Source organism: Erinaceus europaeus, chromosome 2 (genome assembly GCF_950295315.1).
Source record: "Erinaceus europaeus chromosome 2, mEriEur2.1, whole genome shotgun sequence".
Classification (NCBI taxonomy): Eukaryota; Metazoa; Chordata; class Mammalia; order Eulipotyphla; family Erinaceidae; genus Erinaceus; species Erinaceus europaeus.
The window spans coordinates 108,565,058-108,578,662 of NC_080163.1; the positions used below are offsets into that span (position 1 = coordinate 108,565,058).

Here is a 13,605-nt window from a genome sequence, read left to right on the forward strand (position 1 = left end):
GACTCTCAAGCATGAGGTCCCAAGTTCAATCCCTGGCAGCACATGTACCAGAGTAATGTCTGGTTCTTTCACTCTCTTCCTCTTTCTCATAAATAAATAAATAAATAAATAAATAAATAAATAAAATAAAAATGAAAGTAACACAGTGTCATTCAAAAAACCCTATCCTTAAAGTATGGGTGAAAATGGTAAATGGCTTCTGCTCTTTACTCTGGTCCATTGTGCATGTCCTTACTCATACACACACCTTTTCTCTCATCCTGACATCTAAAGAGGCCCAGGACACTGGATAGCTCAAGTAGCAGGCAGGGGGAAGCAACTAGAACCATCAAAGGGACATTTAGGTACTGAAATCTTCACTTGTCTGAAACCAATTCTGTTCCCACTCTTCCCCAAACCCACCCCCAAGCACAGAGTGAGATAAAAGCAAGCTGCTTTCTTCCACTTTTTGAGTTTATGCTCCACAGAGTTCAGATTTTCATTAAAACAGAAGGACTGATTGAGACAACCCATCATGTAACTCCTTGTCCAAGTATTTGGGTTGTAAGCATGGGAACCAAGACACTTCTAATCCTCTAGTTTCCATTGCATTTCTGAATTTAATACTGCTCCCTAAGCCCCCAAAGCCAGCTTTCATGTCTGCAAAGCCTTTTCATATTTTCTCTTTGGTTATTAGTCCCCTCCTCCCACCCCCAAGAGACAAAAGTAGAGAGAAGCTCATTTCTCTAGATCTCTTTAGCCAAGCCACTGGTACCTCCAGGCTAAGAAGTAGCTTCAGAATGCCCAAGTTCAACTAACTTTTGTTTTAATAACAGTAAGTAGACTTTTATCTGTAGATTTTGAAAACCTGAGCAGAAGGCATTGAGATTTCCTTCAAAATCACACAGCCTCCTAGTACTACATCTTCCAGGAGAGTGGCTTGTTAATGATTGACAAACTTCATAGTTTATATTAGTGTTCAGATTTGATCTGGCTCATGCTGTTCACGCTGTGGATGCAGACAGGTGTCTAATAACATGGAACCACTGTCACAGTATCATGGGATTGTTTCATTGCCACATTACAGCCTGTTAGATTCTGATCTGTTTTATAATTATATATTTTGTTCAGTATCTAATGTAGTTTATTACATGATAAATCATATATTATCTATTTTTATTACTTTTAAAATTTTGAGCCATGTGTATCCATTCATAAGAAAATGGAGATGTGGACTAGCAAAATAGTTCACTTGTATAATGTGTTGCTTTGCCACTTGCATGACCCAGATTTAAGTTCAGCCTCCACTTACTCTCTCTCAAAAAATTCCTTCTAGGGATCAGGAGGGGAGATCTCATCTAGTAGAGTGTATGCTTTGCTATATACATAAGCCTGGCACTATGGACAGCAAGGGGTGGTGGGGGGAGAGGAGCGCTGTTGCAGTGTTTTTCCTTTCTCTACATCACTCTTTTGACCAGTTTTCTCTAATGAGAAAACTTGGCCCAGGTAGGCTGTTCAGTGGTGGTATCATGCATGTGTGAGGTGCTGCACTCACTCCCTGGTGCCAATGGGAAGTCCCGAGAGATCATAGCAGGAAAGGGACTTCTCCAGTGGGAAGCATCCTTTGGTGGGCAAAGTTATTAGTACAATGAAATGAAGGATTATGTTTCCTTTGTCCTTTCTATTATTTTTTAATTCTTATTTATAAAATGAAAATACTGACAAGACCATAGGATAAGAGGAGTACAACTCCACACAATTCCCACCACCAGAACTCCATATCCCATATCCTCCCTTGAAAGCTTTCCTATTCTTTATCCCTCTGGGAGCATGGACCCAGGGTCATTATGGGATGCAGAAGGTGGAAGGTCTGGCTTCTGTAATTGCTTCCCTGCTGAACATAGGTGTTGGCAGGTGGATCCATACTCTCAGCCTGTCTCTCTCTTTCCCTAGTGGGATAGGGCTCCAGAACACATTGGTGGGGTTGTCTGCCCAGGTAAATCTGTTTGGCATCATGGTAGCATCTGGAACCTGGTGGCTGAAAGAGAGTTAACATATAAAGCAGAACAAATTGTTGATTAATCATGAACCTAAAGGCAAAAAATATTACAGATGAACATTGGGGGTGTCTAGTTTGGAAAAAACTAGTAGGTCTATTTTAAGTATATTCTAGGGGGTCCATGACTTTACTAGTTTTTGCCCCAGTCTGACAGCTAATGTGCAGGCAGACCCAAGGTTTTGTCTGGGAAGATTGTATCATAGTTGGAAAAAGGACTAGAAAGCTGGGTTAAGGAAAAGAGTAGCTCCCAAATATATGAAATATATACGAATATTGCTAACTGCAAACCCCATTGATTTGATATGAGGCCCATATTTAGCACAGGAGCCTATGTAACCTCTGCATCCCTGTAGGTCTGAGCTCGCATTCTGTGGTCACAGTTAGCAACATTCCAGGCTGCACTAATTTCAAGACCCATCTTCCCTGGGTAGTAGGTAGAGTATATTGTCCATCCTCCCTTTGGAGAACGGAACAGTCCCTACTATTGTTGATCCACATTGAGGGCAAGGTCTTCTAGGGGCCCACAAAGGGGTCCATTATGTTGTTCCTGATGGAGATGGCCAGTGACAGTGGAGAGCGGTATCTGTTAGAGGTCTAGGCCCATCATGTGGGAACCTAGTCAGGACTCCCTGACTAGGGCCCCAGGTGGTGGGGTAGCCTGGTAGTGACCAAACAGTCATTATGAAAGTATGCTGGTCTCTTGCCCTTATCCATTTTATGTAGTCCTTACTTTGTCTGACAAGGTTAGCTTTGGAGTGATTGAGGGAAGTGTAATAGGAAGTAGGTGTGGAGAGTATCTAGGTCTAAGTAGAAACTATCTTTGTCCTTTTTAATCTCTGATATGTGTTTGGGTAGGAGTGATAAAAGAGGTAAATGATCTATGTTCTGTTCTCAGATTCACTATACTACAAAGTCCTAGTGGGTAAGTGATTTAAACATGGTAGCATGATGCTTCCCAAAATGGCAGGAGGGGAACAAAGCAGGAAGAGTCTCACCCCAGGGGTGGGGGGCTAGGAATATTTGCCATCTTCTCTCTTGTTTTTGAAAAGGAAATGGTTTCTTACCAGAGGTTCCAGAAAAGGTTTTTATGTGACCAAATTTCTTTGTCTATTCAAAAACCCCATCCCTTTCCAAAGATTCTTCTTAAAGCAATTATAGTTTTGAAATACACTACATATACTTCATTGATGTTGATTGCATTGGCCATAAAATGAAGTTTTCAGAGTTTGAAAGGGATACGTAATAACAAGGCTCAGGACTTAACTGAAAATAAATCTGGAAAGGCCAAACTGAGAAAAGGGCACTACCTCAAATAATATTTTCCTCTTGACTTGTTCAATTTGTAATTTTAACCTGCTGACCCTGAATTTGAGCTAGGGGCAAGAAAGTTTAGGAATAACAGACCAGCCTTTAACACTTGAAAGATCCCACTTTTCATAAGCATATCCCAGAAATCACAAGCACATGTTCATTCTCTCTGTTGTGCAAAGCAAACCGCTGAGGCAGAAACCAAAACACAAGGAAAAGTGCCGGCAGAGAAGGCCTTGTCTAAGCAGGATGTGAAATGTCAGGACTTTAGTCTTGTATTTTTATTGCAGTGGTTACAGGATGGGGTTGATATGGGAATGAAAAAATACTGACTTTCAAGAATTTTTTTTCCCCTGGCTTCAAATACTGACACCCACTCACTAGGCTTAGGAATGAGTGAAAATTTCATGGGCCTTCTAGAGTGAGCATTCATTCTCTGCTGGTCTCCACTCCTTGACTGTCTAACAAAAGCAGAGAATGCCAAGCCTGTGCCAGTTGCAGGCCTTTTTCTTATTGTATCTGGCTATGGTGTAGAACCATATCCACAACCATACGGTGGAGAGCTTAGAGTTCCTCCAATAATTGACACAATTATGAAACCAGAAAGACAAATGAAGCCATCAGTGTTGAGACAGAAAAACAGAGGCACATCTACTCTAGTGACAAACCATTACCGAAGTATTTGTATTTCACAGAAGCATTTGTATTTTCACTGTAATTCTCAAATCCTCCAAGTATGCACACATAGTGGTCTCTACGTATTCTGCACAAAAATTCTGGTTTCAACCTATGCTCTCCATGTAGATTCATTTGTTCAAACACTTAACTCAGGATTCTAGTAGTTAGAGTTGTCAAAACTCCACGGATTTTATAGGTTTTGTCCTGGCTTGAGAGAAATAGTTTAACCCAATGTGCTGGAGTAAGCATTTAAGAATCCACACATGCATTCACAGCTGGGAGAAGAAAACCTGAATGTTGCTGTGGCTTCCTGTACCTCAGAACCTCCCCACAAACATGCCGAGGAGAACTGCAAACAGCATTTTATTTCATTTTTATTTTTGCCTCCAGGGTTATCTGTGGGGCTCGGTGCCTGCACTATGAATCCACTTCTCCTGGAGGCCATTTTTTTCCAATTTGTTGCCCTTGTTGTCATTATTGTTATTGTTGCCACTGATGTTGTTGGATAGGCCAGAGAGAAGTCGAGAGAGGAGGGGAGACAAAGGGGGAGAGAAAGATAGACACCTGCAGACCTGCTTCACTGCTTGTGAAGCGACCTCCCTGCAGGTGGGGAGCTGGGGGCTCGAACCTGTCCTGTGCTTTTTGCCACGTGTGCTTAACCCGATGCGCTACCGCCGACCCTCCCCTCAAGAACTACAAACAGAACTCTAGTCCAGGTCATTGCATTCATCAATCATATCATTCTGCTGATTCTTCATAATTGTAGTTTCTTTCAGCTCAAAATTGCAGGTAGAAGCCTAGAAAGTTGGCAGTTGACAACCTGGTATCAACTTGCTAACTTCAAAGCACTAAGTGCTTCAATTCTCAGCCTGGAGATCTAGATTGTCTCTCGATCTCTCTCTTAACTTTTGAGATTTACATTATAGGCTGTTTTTTGTTGTTGTTTATTTTTTTTATCATCATTCCTGTTACCAAAGGTCTGTGTCCCCATCCCCACCCCTATAACCACTATAGTTCTTCCACAGTCTTACATATAGGTTGACTTCTTTTTTCACATTCGTATGTTCAGTTCTCTGTATTCTACATGAGTGAAACCATTCTGTAGTTGTCCTTCACCTCCTTACTTGGTTCACTAAGTATAATCCTCTTCAATTTTATCCACTTTATCCCAAAGGACACAATATCCTCTTTCTTTTAATTGCTAAATACTCCTCCATTGAGTATATGTCCCATTACATATTTTTTTAGCTTTTTAAAAATTTATTTTTCTGGCAGTCAGGTAGTAGAGCAGTGGGTTAAGCGCAGGTGGTACAAAGTGCAAAACCAGCGTAAGGATCCCGGTTCGAGCCCCCGGCTTCCCATCTGTAGGGGAGTTGCTTTATTGGCAGTGAAGGAGGTCTACAGGTGTCTTTCTTCCCCCCCCTTCTCTTCCTCTCTCCATTTCTCTGTCCTATCCAACAACGACAACGTCAATAACAACAACAATAATAACTGCAACAATAAAACCAGGGCAATAAAAGGGAATATTTAAAAATTATTTTCCCTTTTGTTGCCCTTTTTTTTTATTGTTGTTGTAGTTATTATTGTTGTTATTGGCATTGGCATTGTTAGATAGGACAGAGAGAAATGGAGAGAGGAGGGGAAGACAGAGAGGGCAAGAGAAAAATAGACACCTGCAGACCTGCTTCACCGCCTGTGAAGCGACTCCCCTGCAGGTGGAGAGCCTGGGACTCGAACAGGGATCCTTACGTAGGTCCTTGAGCTTCGAGCCACATGTGCTTAACTTGCTGCACTACCACCCAACTCCCAATCCCATAACTTTTTCTTTGAATATTTATTTCCTTTTTGTTGCCCTTGTTTTTTATTGCTGTTGTAGTTATTATTGTTGTTGTTGGATAGGACAGAAATAGCGAGAGGAAGGGAAGACAGAGAGAGGGGGAGAGAATGACAGACACCTGCAGACCTGCTTCACCACCTATGAAGCGACTTCCCTGCACGTGGGGAGCCAGGGGTTCGAAATGGGTTCCTTAACACTGGTCCTTGCACTTTGTGCCACGTGAGTTTAACCCACTGCACTACCACCTGACTCCCTCCATAACTTTATCCAGTCATCTGTCGAAGAGCATTTTGGTTGTTTCCAAACTTTTGCTATTGTGAATAAAGCTGACATGAACATTAGGGTGCATATATCCCTTTGAATCAATGTTATTCTATCTTATTTTGGGTATATGCCTAGTAGTGGAATTGCTGGATCACAAAATACTCCCTCCCTCCCTCCCTTTTTTAACCAGAGCACTGCTCAGATATGGTTTATGGTGGTGCAGGGGATTGAACCTAGGACTTTGGAGCCTCAGTTACGAGTCTCTTTGCATAACCATTATACTGTTTACCTCCACCTGATCACAAGGTATTTTCATTTGTAGTTGTTTAATGATTCTCCATACTGTTTTTTCTTTACTAGAGAGAACTGCTTAGCTCCGGCTGATTGTGGTACAGGGGATTGAACCTGGAACCTCAGAGTTTCAGGCATGAGAGTCTCTTTGCATAACCTTTATGCTACCTACCCTCATCCCATACTGTTCTCCATAATGACTTTGTGGCCCAACATATGGTCAACCCTTGCGAATGATCCATGTGTACTTGAGAACAATGTGTATTTATTTCTTTTGAGATGGGAAGTTCTGTCCATTTCATTTATAGCTTCATTTAAATGAGCTACTTCCCTGTTTTGTTTTTTGTCAGGATGATTGGTCTCTTGCTAAAAGTGGTGTGTTAAGATCTCTTACTATTATTGTGTTTCTGTTAATATCTCCTTTCAGTTCAGTGAGTTCTTGTTTTATATATTTGGGTGCACTTAAATTTGGAATACATATATTTATAATGGTTGTATTTTCTTGTTGGATTGATCCATTAACCATTATGTAGTGCCCCTCTCTATCTCTACTTATTTTCATTACCTGAAAGTATATTTTACCTGAGAACAGAACTGCTGTTCCTGCCCATTTTTCTGCATTATTGGCTTGGAACGTTTTGCTCCATTCTCTTACGTTAAGCTTCCATTTATCTTTTCTTTGAATAGTAGGTAGATTGCGTTCTTTAATCCATCTAGGTGCTTTTGACCGGTGAATTTAGGCCATTCATATTTAGGGTGATTACTGATATATGTATATGGTTTATTTACATCTATTCTGGTTTTTGTTTTAGGTTGTTCTTTTCTCATTTGCTTCTGTCATTTTGTATGGATGGCTTCCTATGGTGATTTCCTCACTAATTTTGCTTGTATTTTCTGTTACTCTGTTCCTTGTTTTGAGGATTTTTTTTTCTTCACCAGAGCACTGCTCAGCTCTGGTTTACGGTGGTGCAAGGGATTGAACCTGGGACCTTGGAGCCTCAGGCAGGAGAGTTTGAACAACCATTATACTATCCACCCCCACCTGTTCATTTTGTATTGTAGTTTCCATAGGTATAATAATTAACATACTGTATCTTTTAAGTCTTGGACTAATGTTTGACAGTACTGTTCTTTGTTAATTCTCTTCCTTTTCCATTTTGTTCTTAATTTCTGTTGTGTTCTTAGTTCTATTCTACTGCCGTTCACTTCATTTATAATGTGTAATTTTTAAAAAAAAATTCATTATTGGATAGAGACAGAAATTGAGGAGGGGGAGATAGAGAGGGAGATAAACAGACACCTGCAGCCCTACTTCACCACTCATGAAGCTTTCCCCCTGCTGGTGGAAACCAGGGACTTGAACCCTGGTCTTTGTGCATTATGTGTGCACTTAACTAGGTGAGGCACCATTTGACCCCTTTTTTCTTTTCCCATGACTCATTTCAGCAATTCCTGGGTGTACAGTCTGCTTCCAGGAAGTTTATGTTCTGAGGATTGCCTGAAGTTTTTCATTCATGCTTCCTAACTATTTGGTGAATTGTCCTCCTCCCATATTTTCTAATTTCCTGGAGGACTCTGGAGCTCTTCCTTTGTGTTTCCTAACTCCTTAATATTTTCAACTCTTGAATATGCTTCTCAATACTATGCTTAGACTTTTGGAGAGACTTCATAATGAGTTTTTTCTTTTAAGATTTTATTTATTTTTTACCAGAGCACTATTCAGCTCTGGCTCATGGTGCGGGGTATGAACCTGGGACTTTGGAGCCTCAGGCAAGAGAGTCTGTTTGCATACATAACCATTATACTAGCTACCCTTTGCTCAAGATTTTTTTTTTTTTTTGTTATCTTTATCTGTTGGATAGCCAGAAATCAAGTGGGCCAGGGAGAGAGACAGAGAGACACCTGCAGCACTGCTTAACCGCTTATGAAGTATTCCACATGCAGGTGGGGGCCAGGGGCTTGAACCCAGGACCTTGTGCACTATAACATGTGCACTTAACCAGGTGCGCCACCACCCAGCCCCTGCTCAAGATTTTATTAATGAGAAAGATAGAAGAACCAGACATCACTCAGGTACATGTACTGCCAGGGATCAAACTCAGGACCTCATGCTTGAGAGTCCAATGCTTTACCTACTGCACCGCCTCCTGGACCACACTCACGTTTTTTTTGTTTTTGTTTGATATTTTAAAAAATTGATTTTTTTGTATTTATTTATTTTCCCTTTTGTTGCCCGTTTTTTGTTGTAGTTATCATTGTTATTGATGTCATCGCTGTTAGTCCCAGTAGCAGTACAGACAGGTTTGTGAATCTGGTGGTTGTATTTGTTTTTTGTTTTTTTTTAGGGGGAGAGTTTTCGATGTTTCCCATTAGTCCATAGACACACCTCCCAGAAGCCCCCACCCAGATTTTTTGCCCATTTTCCTTCTCCTCCAACCGGCTCTTGTGTCTGGCAGAGGAGCAAACATGTTGTTTGAAGGGTCTCATTTCAAGCAACCCAAAACCTTCTTCCTACTTGTTCCATTAAGTATGCACATCCCATCCAGGAAAATGAGTCTTAAGAGGAGAAAAGCAGACAGTGAAATGAAACACACTGACGTTTGGTTTTACTCAAAACTATATGCTTTTATTCTATTTTACATATCATTCATCCAGAACGAAAGGAAGACACAGTTGGCATCATGTCATTTGTGAAATGATACAATGCACATAAGTCGAGTGCCCCATGCGAGGAACGTGTGGGCCCAGCAAAGAAAACCACTCATGAGATGCAACTTGAATGTGAACCTGCTCAGGCACCTGCAGTGCCGTCCCTATTCTCAGCTATACAACAGGTGGCTAGAGACTGAAACTGAGTTTGGAATTTAGTTTTAGGCTTCTGACTGGTGCTTGATTGATTGCCCTTACAGTGTACTTTAAAATCAAAAGGGGACCCTCCATGCATGGTCATTTTGAACATGAAGATTTGTTCTACTCAAAGCTGTATTTCAAACCAAAGAGGAAAAGCAGGCTTTAGGGGTGGTAAATTATTTCTGAATAAAATGGAAGAGGGGGGAGAGAGGGAGAGTAAATACAGGCTTTCTATCACAGCTCAAGAAAAACCATTCTGTTTCTCTATCTTGCTCAGTTCTTCCCATGCCCTGGATCAGCATGGCAAATACAAGCTACCCCCCATCCTCCCAAGACAGAAGGGTAGAAGGAAGAGCTTTAGTCTAACACTGGAGTTTACAGCTGATGCTTCCTCTCTCATCTTGCTGTATGCAGGTGCAGCTTCCACCTCCCTTCATTCTCAACTTATTTATTTTATGGAGATGAGTTGGTAACACTATATGTGCAACTTCCCACATCTCAGCAACCCCACCACTTTCCCTTCCTGGGTGGGGGAAGGCTGTCGGTGTCTAACAGTTGAAAGGCTCAGCAAAATCCGGGAAAACAGTTAAAAGCAACATAGCGGTTTCCCGGAAGATGGCGGACTGAGAAGCTGCTAGTGGCTGAGCTCTGACCACATCTCCTGGAAATGGTTCCAGATGCCATCAGGATGCTGGCCAGGCTTCCCTGGATTGAAGACCCCACCAATGTGTCCTGGAGCTCCGCTTCCCCAGAGACACACCCTACTAGATAAAGAGAGAGGCAGACTGGGAGTATGGACCGACCAATCAACACCCATGTTCAGCGGGGAAGCAATTACAGAAGCCAGACCTTCTACCTTCTGCAACCCACAATGACCCTGGGTCCATGCTCCCAGAGGGCTAGAGAATGGGAAAGCTATAGGGGGAGTGGGTGGGATATGGAGATTGGGTGGTGGGAATTGTGTGGAGTTGTACCCCTCCTACCCTATGGTTTTGTTAATTAATCCTTTCTTAAATTAAAAAAAAAATTAAAAAAAAGCAACATAGCAAAACAAAAAAGAGACTGAAGAGGTTCAACTCCAGCCTTCCACCTATTCCGCTAGTGTCAAAAGGCCTTGGTAAACTTGTGACCCTGGATCAACAGAGGTGGGTAAGAAGTGAATTCCAAAGCCATAGGCATGTGACACAACAGCCTGTCAAGTAAATTAAATGGTACTTTGAATCTTACCTACAGAAATCAGAGTAGGGAAACAAAGTTGGAAAGAAAAAGCCTCAGGATATACGAATTTGATTGTGTGCAGTTTATAAAAATAACAAAATTGGAGTTTTCCTAAAGGAAGTTTAGAAAATGTGCCAGTAAGAAAGAAATGAGATGGCTAATAATGAACCCAAGTCCTCAGTTTAGAAAAAGGCCCTTGCTTTCTCTGGGATCAAAGGAGCTGGGGAAAAAAACTCAACTAGAACTCAGCTAGAAGGAGAGGAAAATCAGAAAAGCAGCTGCACAAAGATTCAAGAGCTAAGATTTCAACTGGGAGAACTCAGAAGAGCAATCTTGACATTCTAAACCAGTGTAAGCTGAGAGTAATAAAATGTTTTAATATAGGACTCTTGGATCTCTCACACTAATGACAAATGTCTTCTTTCAAAGCTGTTATTATACATGCTATAATGTGGGATAGAGTGGAGTCCTTCAGATGGTAGAAAGGTATGGTCAAAGAGAGAAAATCACCCCATTTTAGGTCTTTGTAGAAAAGGGTCAAACAAACACCTACAGTAAACAGGTGGAGGACTCTTGTCAAAGAAGCATAACTACTAAATTTACATGCTACTTTTGGAAAGAGGCATTCAATAATGGGAGGTGGGGAAAGTAACACAGCTTACCCAGAGGGGAGAGTCCACTTTGAACCCATTTTCTTTTCTTTTCTTTCTTTGAAACTATTTGACTTTATTTTAATAAGAGAGATACAGAGACAGAGAGCACAGCACTGCTCAGCTCTGGTTTATGGTGGTGCTGAGGACTGAACCTGAGCTCTGAGCCTCAGGCATGAAAACCTTTTGCATAACCAGTATGCTGTCTCCCCAGCTCTAGAGAGAGCCCCCTCTGACATTTGTGTGACCAAGGTTTGAGTTTGCCCCCCACAGTACTGGAGGAAGCTCTGGTGCTATGGTATCTTCTGCTCTCTTCTTCTACCTGAAAAAAAAAAAATTGGCCTCAAGCGGTGAAGCTCTGCCAATAAGAAAAAAAAAAAAAAAAAAAAAGAGGGGGGGGAATAAGAAAGCACCCTGAAAACCTACCCAAACCTGTTAAGTTGAGCCTATGATGACACAGTTTTTTTTGTTTTGAAATAGATCACTTTCAATACCAGCTTAAGGATAGAGGTTGACCTATTCGTAACAAAACAGAATTCATAAATACATATTTTTCCAAATACGAAGTGTCACTATATTTTTCACAGAACTTCAAAATGGTCATCATTACACACACCTACACACAATCAACAGTATCTAGAGTCATATGGATACTCCCTTCTCAAAATGTGGCCTCTAAGTTATGCCTCAGGGGGCTGGTTTCCAGTTCATGCCCATACACCAACTTGGGATAAGTAGAAACACTGAAATCTTAGTTTTACCCACAATCCAAAGTACTATTTCAGAAAAAGTAATTGTTGGTAAGCCTATTTCTCGCTGGGTTAGAACAGTCAAGATTAAGAATGCTGGCCGAGGAGACAGCACAGAGGTTGTGTAAAACAGATTCAAGCCTGAGGCTCCCAGGTCCCAGGCTTAATCCCTGTTTCCACCAGAAGCCAGGGTGAAGCAGTGTTCTGGTCAAAGAGAAAAAGAAGAAAAAAAAAAAAGTGGGGGGAGTAAGAACGCTGCTCAGTAGAGCTGGTAGTGTGGCTCAAAGGTAGCTTCTGCCTTTTCACTGCTTGGCTTTGTCTTTTTTAAGTTGCAGCATGTAAAGCAATACAAATATATTTTTTATTCCAGAATCACACTGGGGAACAGGAAGCTAAAGTAAGCAGTTCTGTAACATATTAAGCAACTGAGTCTACAGCTGAGAGATCTGAACTTGGTTACAACTCAAAATAAATTCTATCAAAAAGTCCATAAATACATTACTCTGGCTGACTAGCAAAATGCTTAATTCTTTCTAAAGTCATAATTGCCAATGTGAATTTTTGCTTTAATTTATATCCTGAGACAATGTCAAGTAGCCTACATTTCAAAACGACTTCCAGAACTATCAGCATTTCTCTTTTTCCTCTGGTGCTAAAAACTCATCAGGCATGGAATATTAAGACTTATGGGGTTTTTGTTATTTGATACTCAGGTGAAATACCGTCACAAAAGACCAACCCTGAGTTAATACTCAATGTTTCTTTGAGCATGAAGAGACACAGGTGGACCTCATCAGAGAAAGCAAGGATGTAGAAATAGGACAAGCTGAGAACAGCTCTGTTAACAGAATCAACAGTAAAACAGGAATACTGAGGCCAGCAATCTTCTGAAAATATCACTATTATCTGCAAAACCCATATGATTTCTTTTTGTAATCAGGAAATGGGGGAAGAGCTGGAGGCAGGGACATTCACCACTCACACATACATTACTCACCAATATAATTCTAACATAAGTGAAGATATTTTAAGATCATGAAAACCTCTTCAAGACATCTGCTTTCAGAGACAGACCACAGTAATAAAACTACTGGTCAGAGTTGGTTTGTTCTAAAGTCTGTTCCAAGCATAAGGACAGCCAATTTCCATGACGTACCAAGACAAGTTCTGGCAAAAATATTTCCACTTTCCTAGATATCTGCTATCTTCAAGTCCAACTATATTAGTATGTGCATATATATGATATATATATATATATCATCCTTTTCTGTCAGCAAAAAAGGGGAATAACTTTTAACTCCAAAACTGGTCATATTTTTGTAGATGGAAGGTAGAATCTGGGTTGTTGATCATTTATAATTCAGAGCACTGATGAAACCAAGACATCTGCAACTGTCCCTAAATTCACATCTTTATAAGTTCCTTTTCTGCATTCACATGAATTCATCTGAATCGTTGCCATCCTGTAGGAAACAAAAAAATGAAACTATAATAGCCTTAAAAATTTTGTAGTTATCCTTAAGCAGGAAACCTCTTTATGTATAATCAGAGATCAGAAAGTAAAGTAACACAGTTCACTAATCATTTCTTTCCATCATGAATTTTAAGTTGTTAGAAGTGTTGTATTCACTAACATGGTTTGGCTTATATAGTAGTCACTAATGAGGGGACAGTGGTGGTGTACCTGGTTGAGCACACATGTTACAATGCGCAAGGAACCAG

General features: G+C 40.8%; 1 protein-coding gene across 3 annotated transcripts in view; it reads right to left on the reverse strand.

Annotated features, from left to right (window-relative positions):
• Window positions 1–9,015: 9,015 nt before the first annotated feature.
• CCDC25 (coiled-coil domain containing 25) overlaps window positions 9,016–13,605 on the reverse strand; it is a 50,563-nt gene continuing 45,973 nt past the window's right edge. For all 3 annotated transcript variants that reach the window (XM_016185611.2, XM_060184883.1, XM_060184884.1), the window contains one exon: window positions 9,016–13,346. In XM_016185611.2, the coding sequence (XP_016041097.1) occupies window positions 13,317–13,346 (30 nt within the window). In that variant the 3' untranslated portion in view covers window positions 9,016–13,316. The remainder of the gene's footprint in view (window positions 13,347–13,605) is intronic.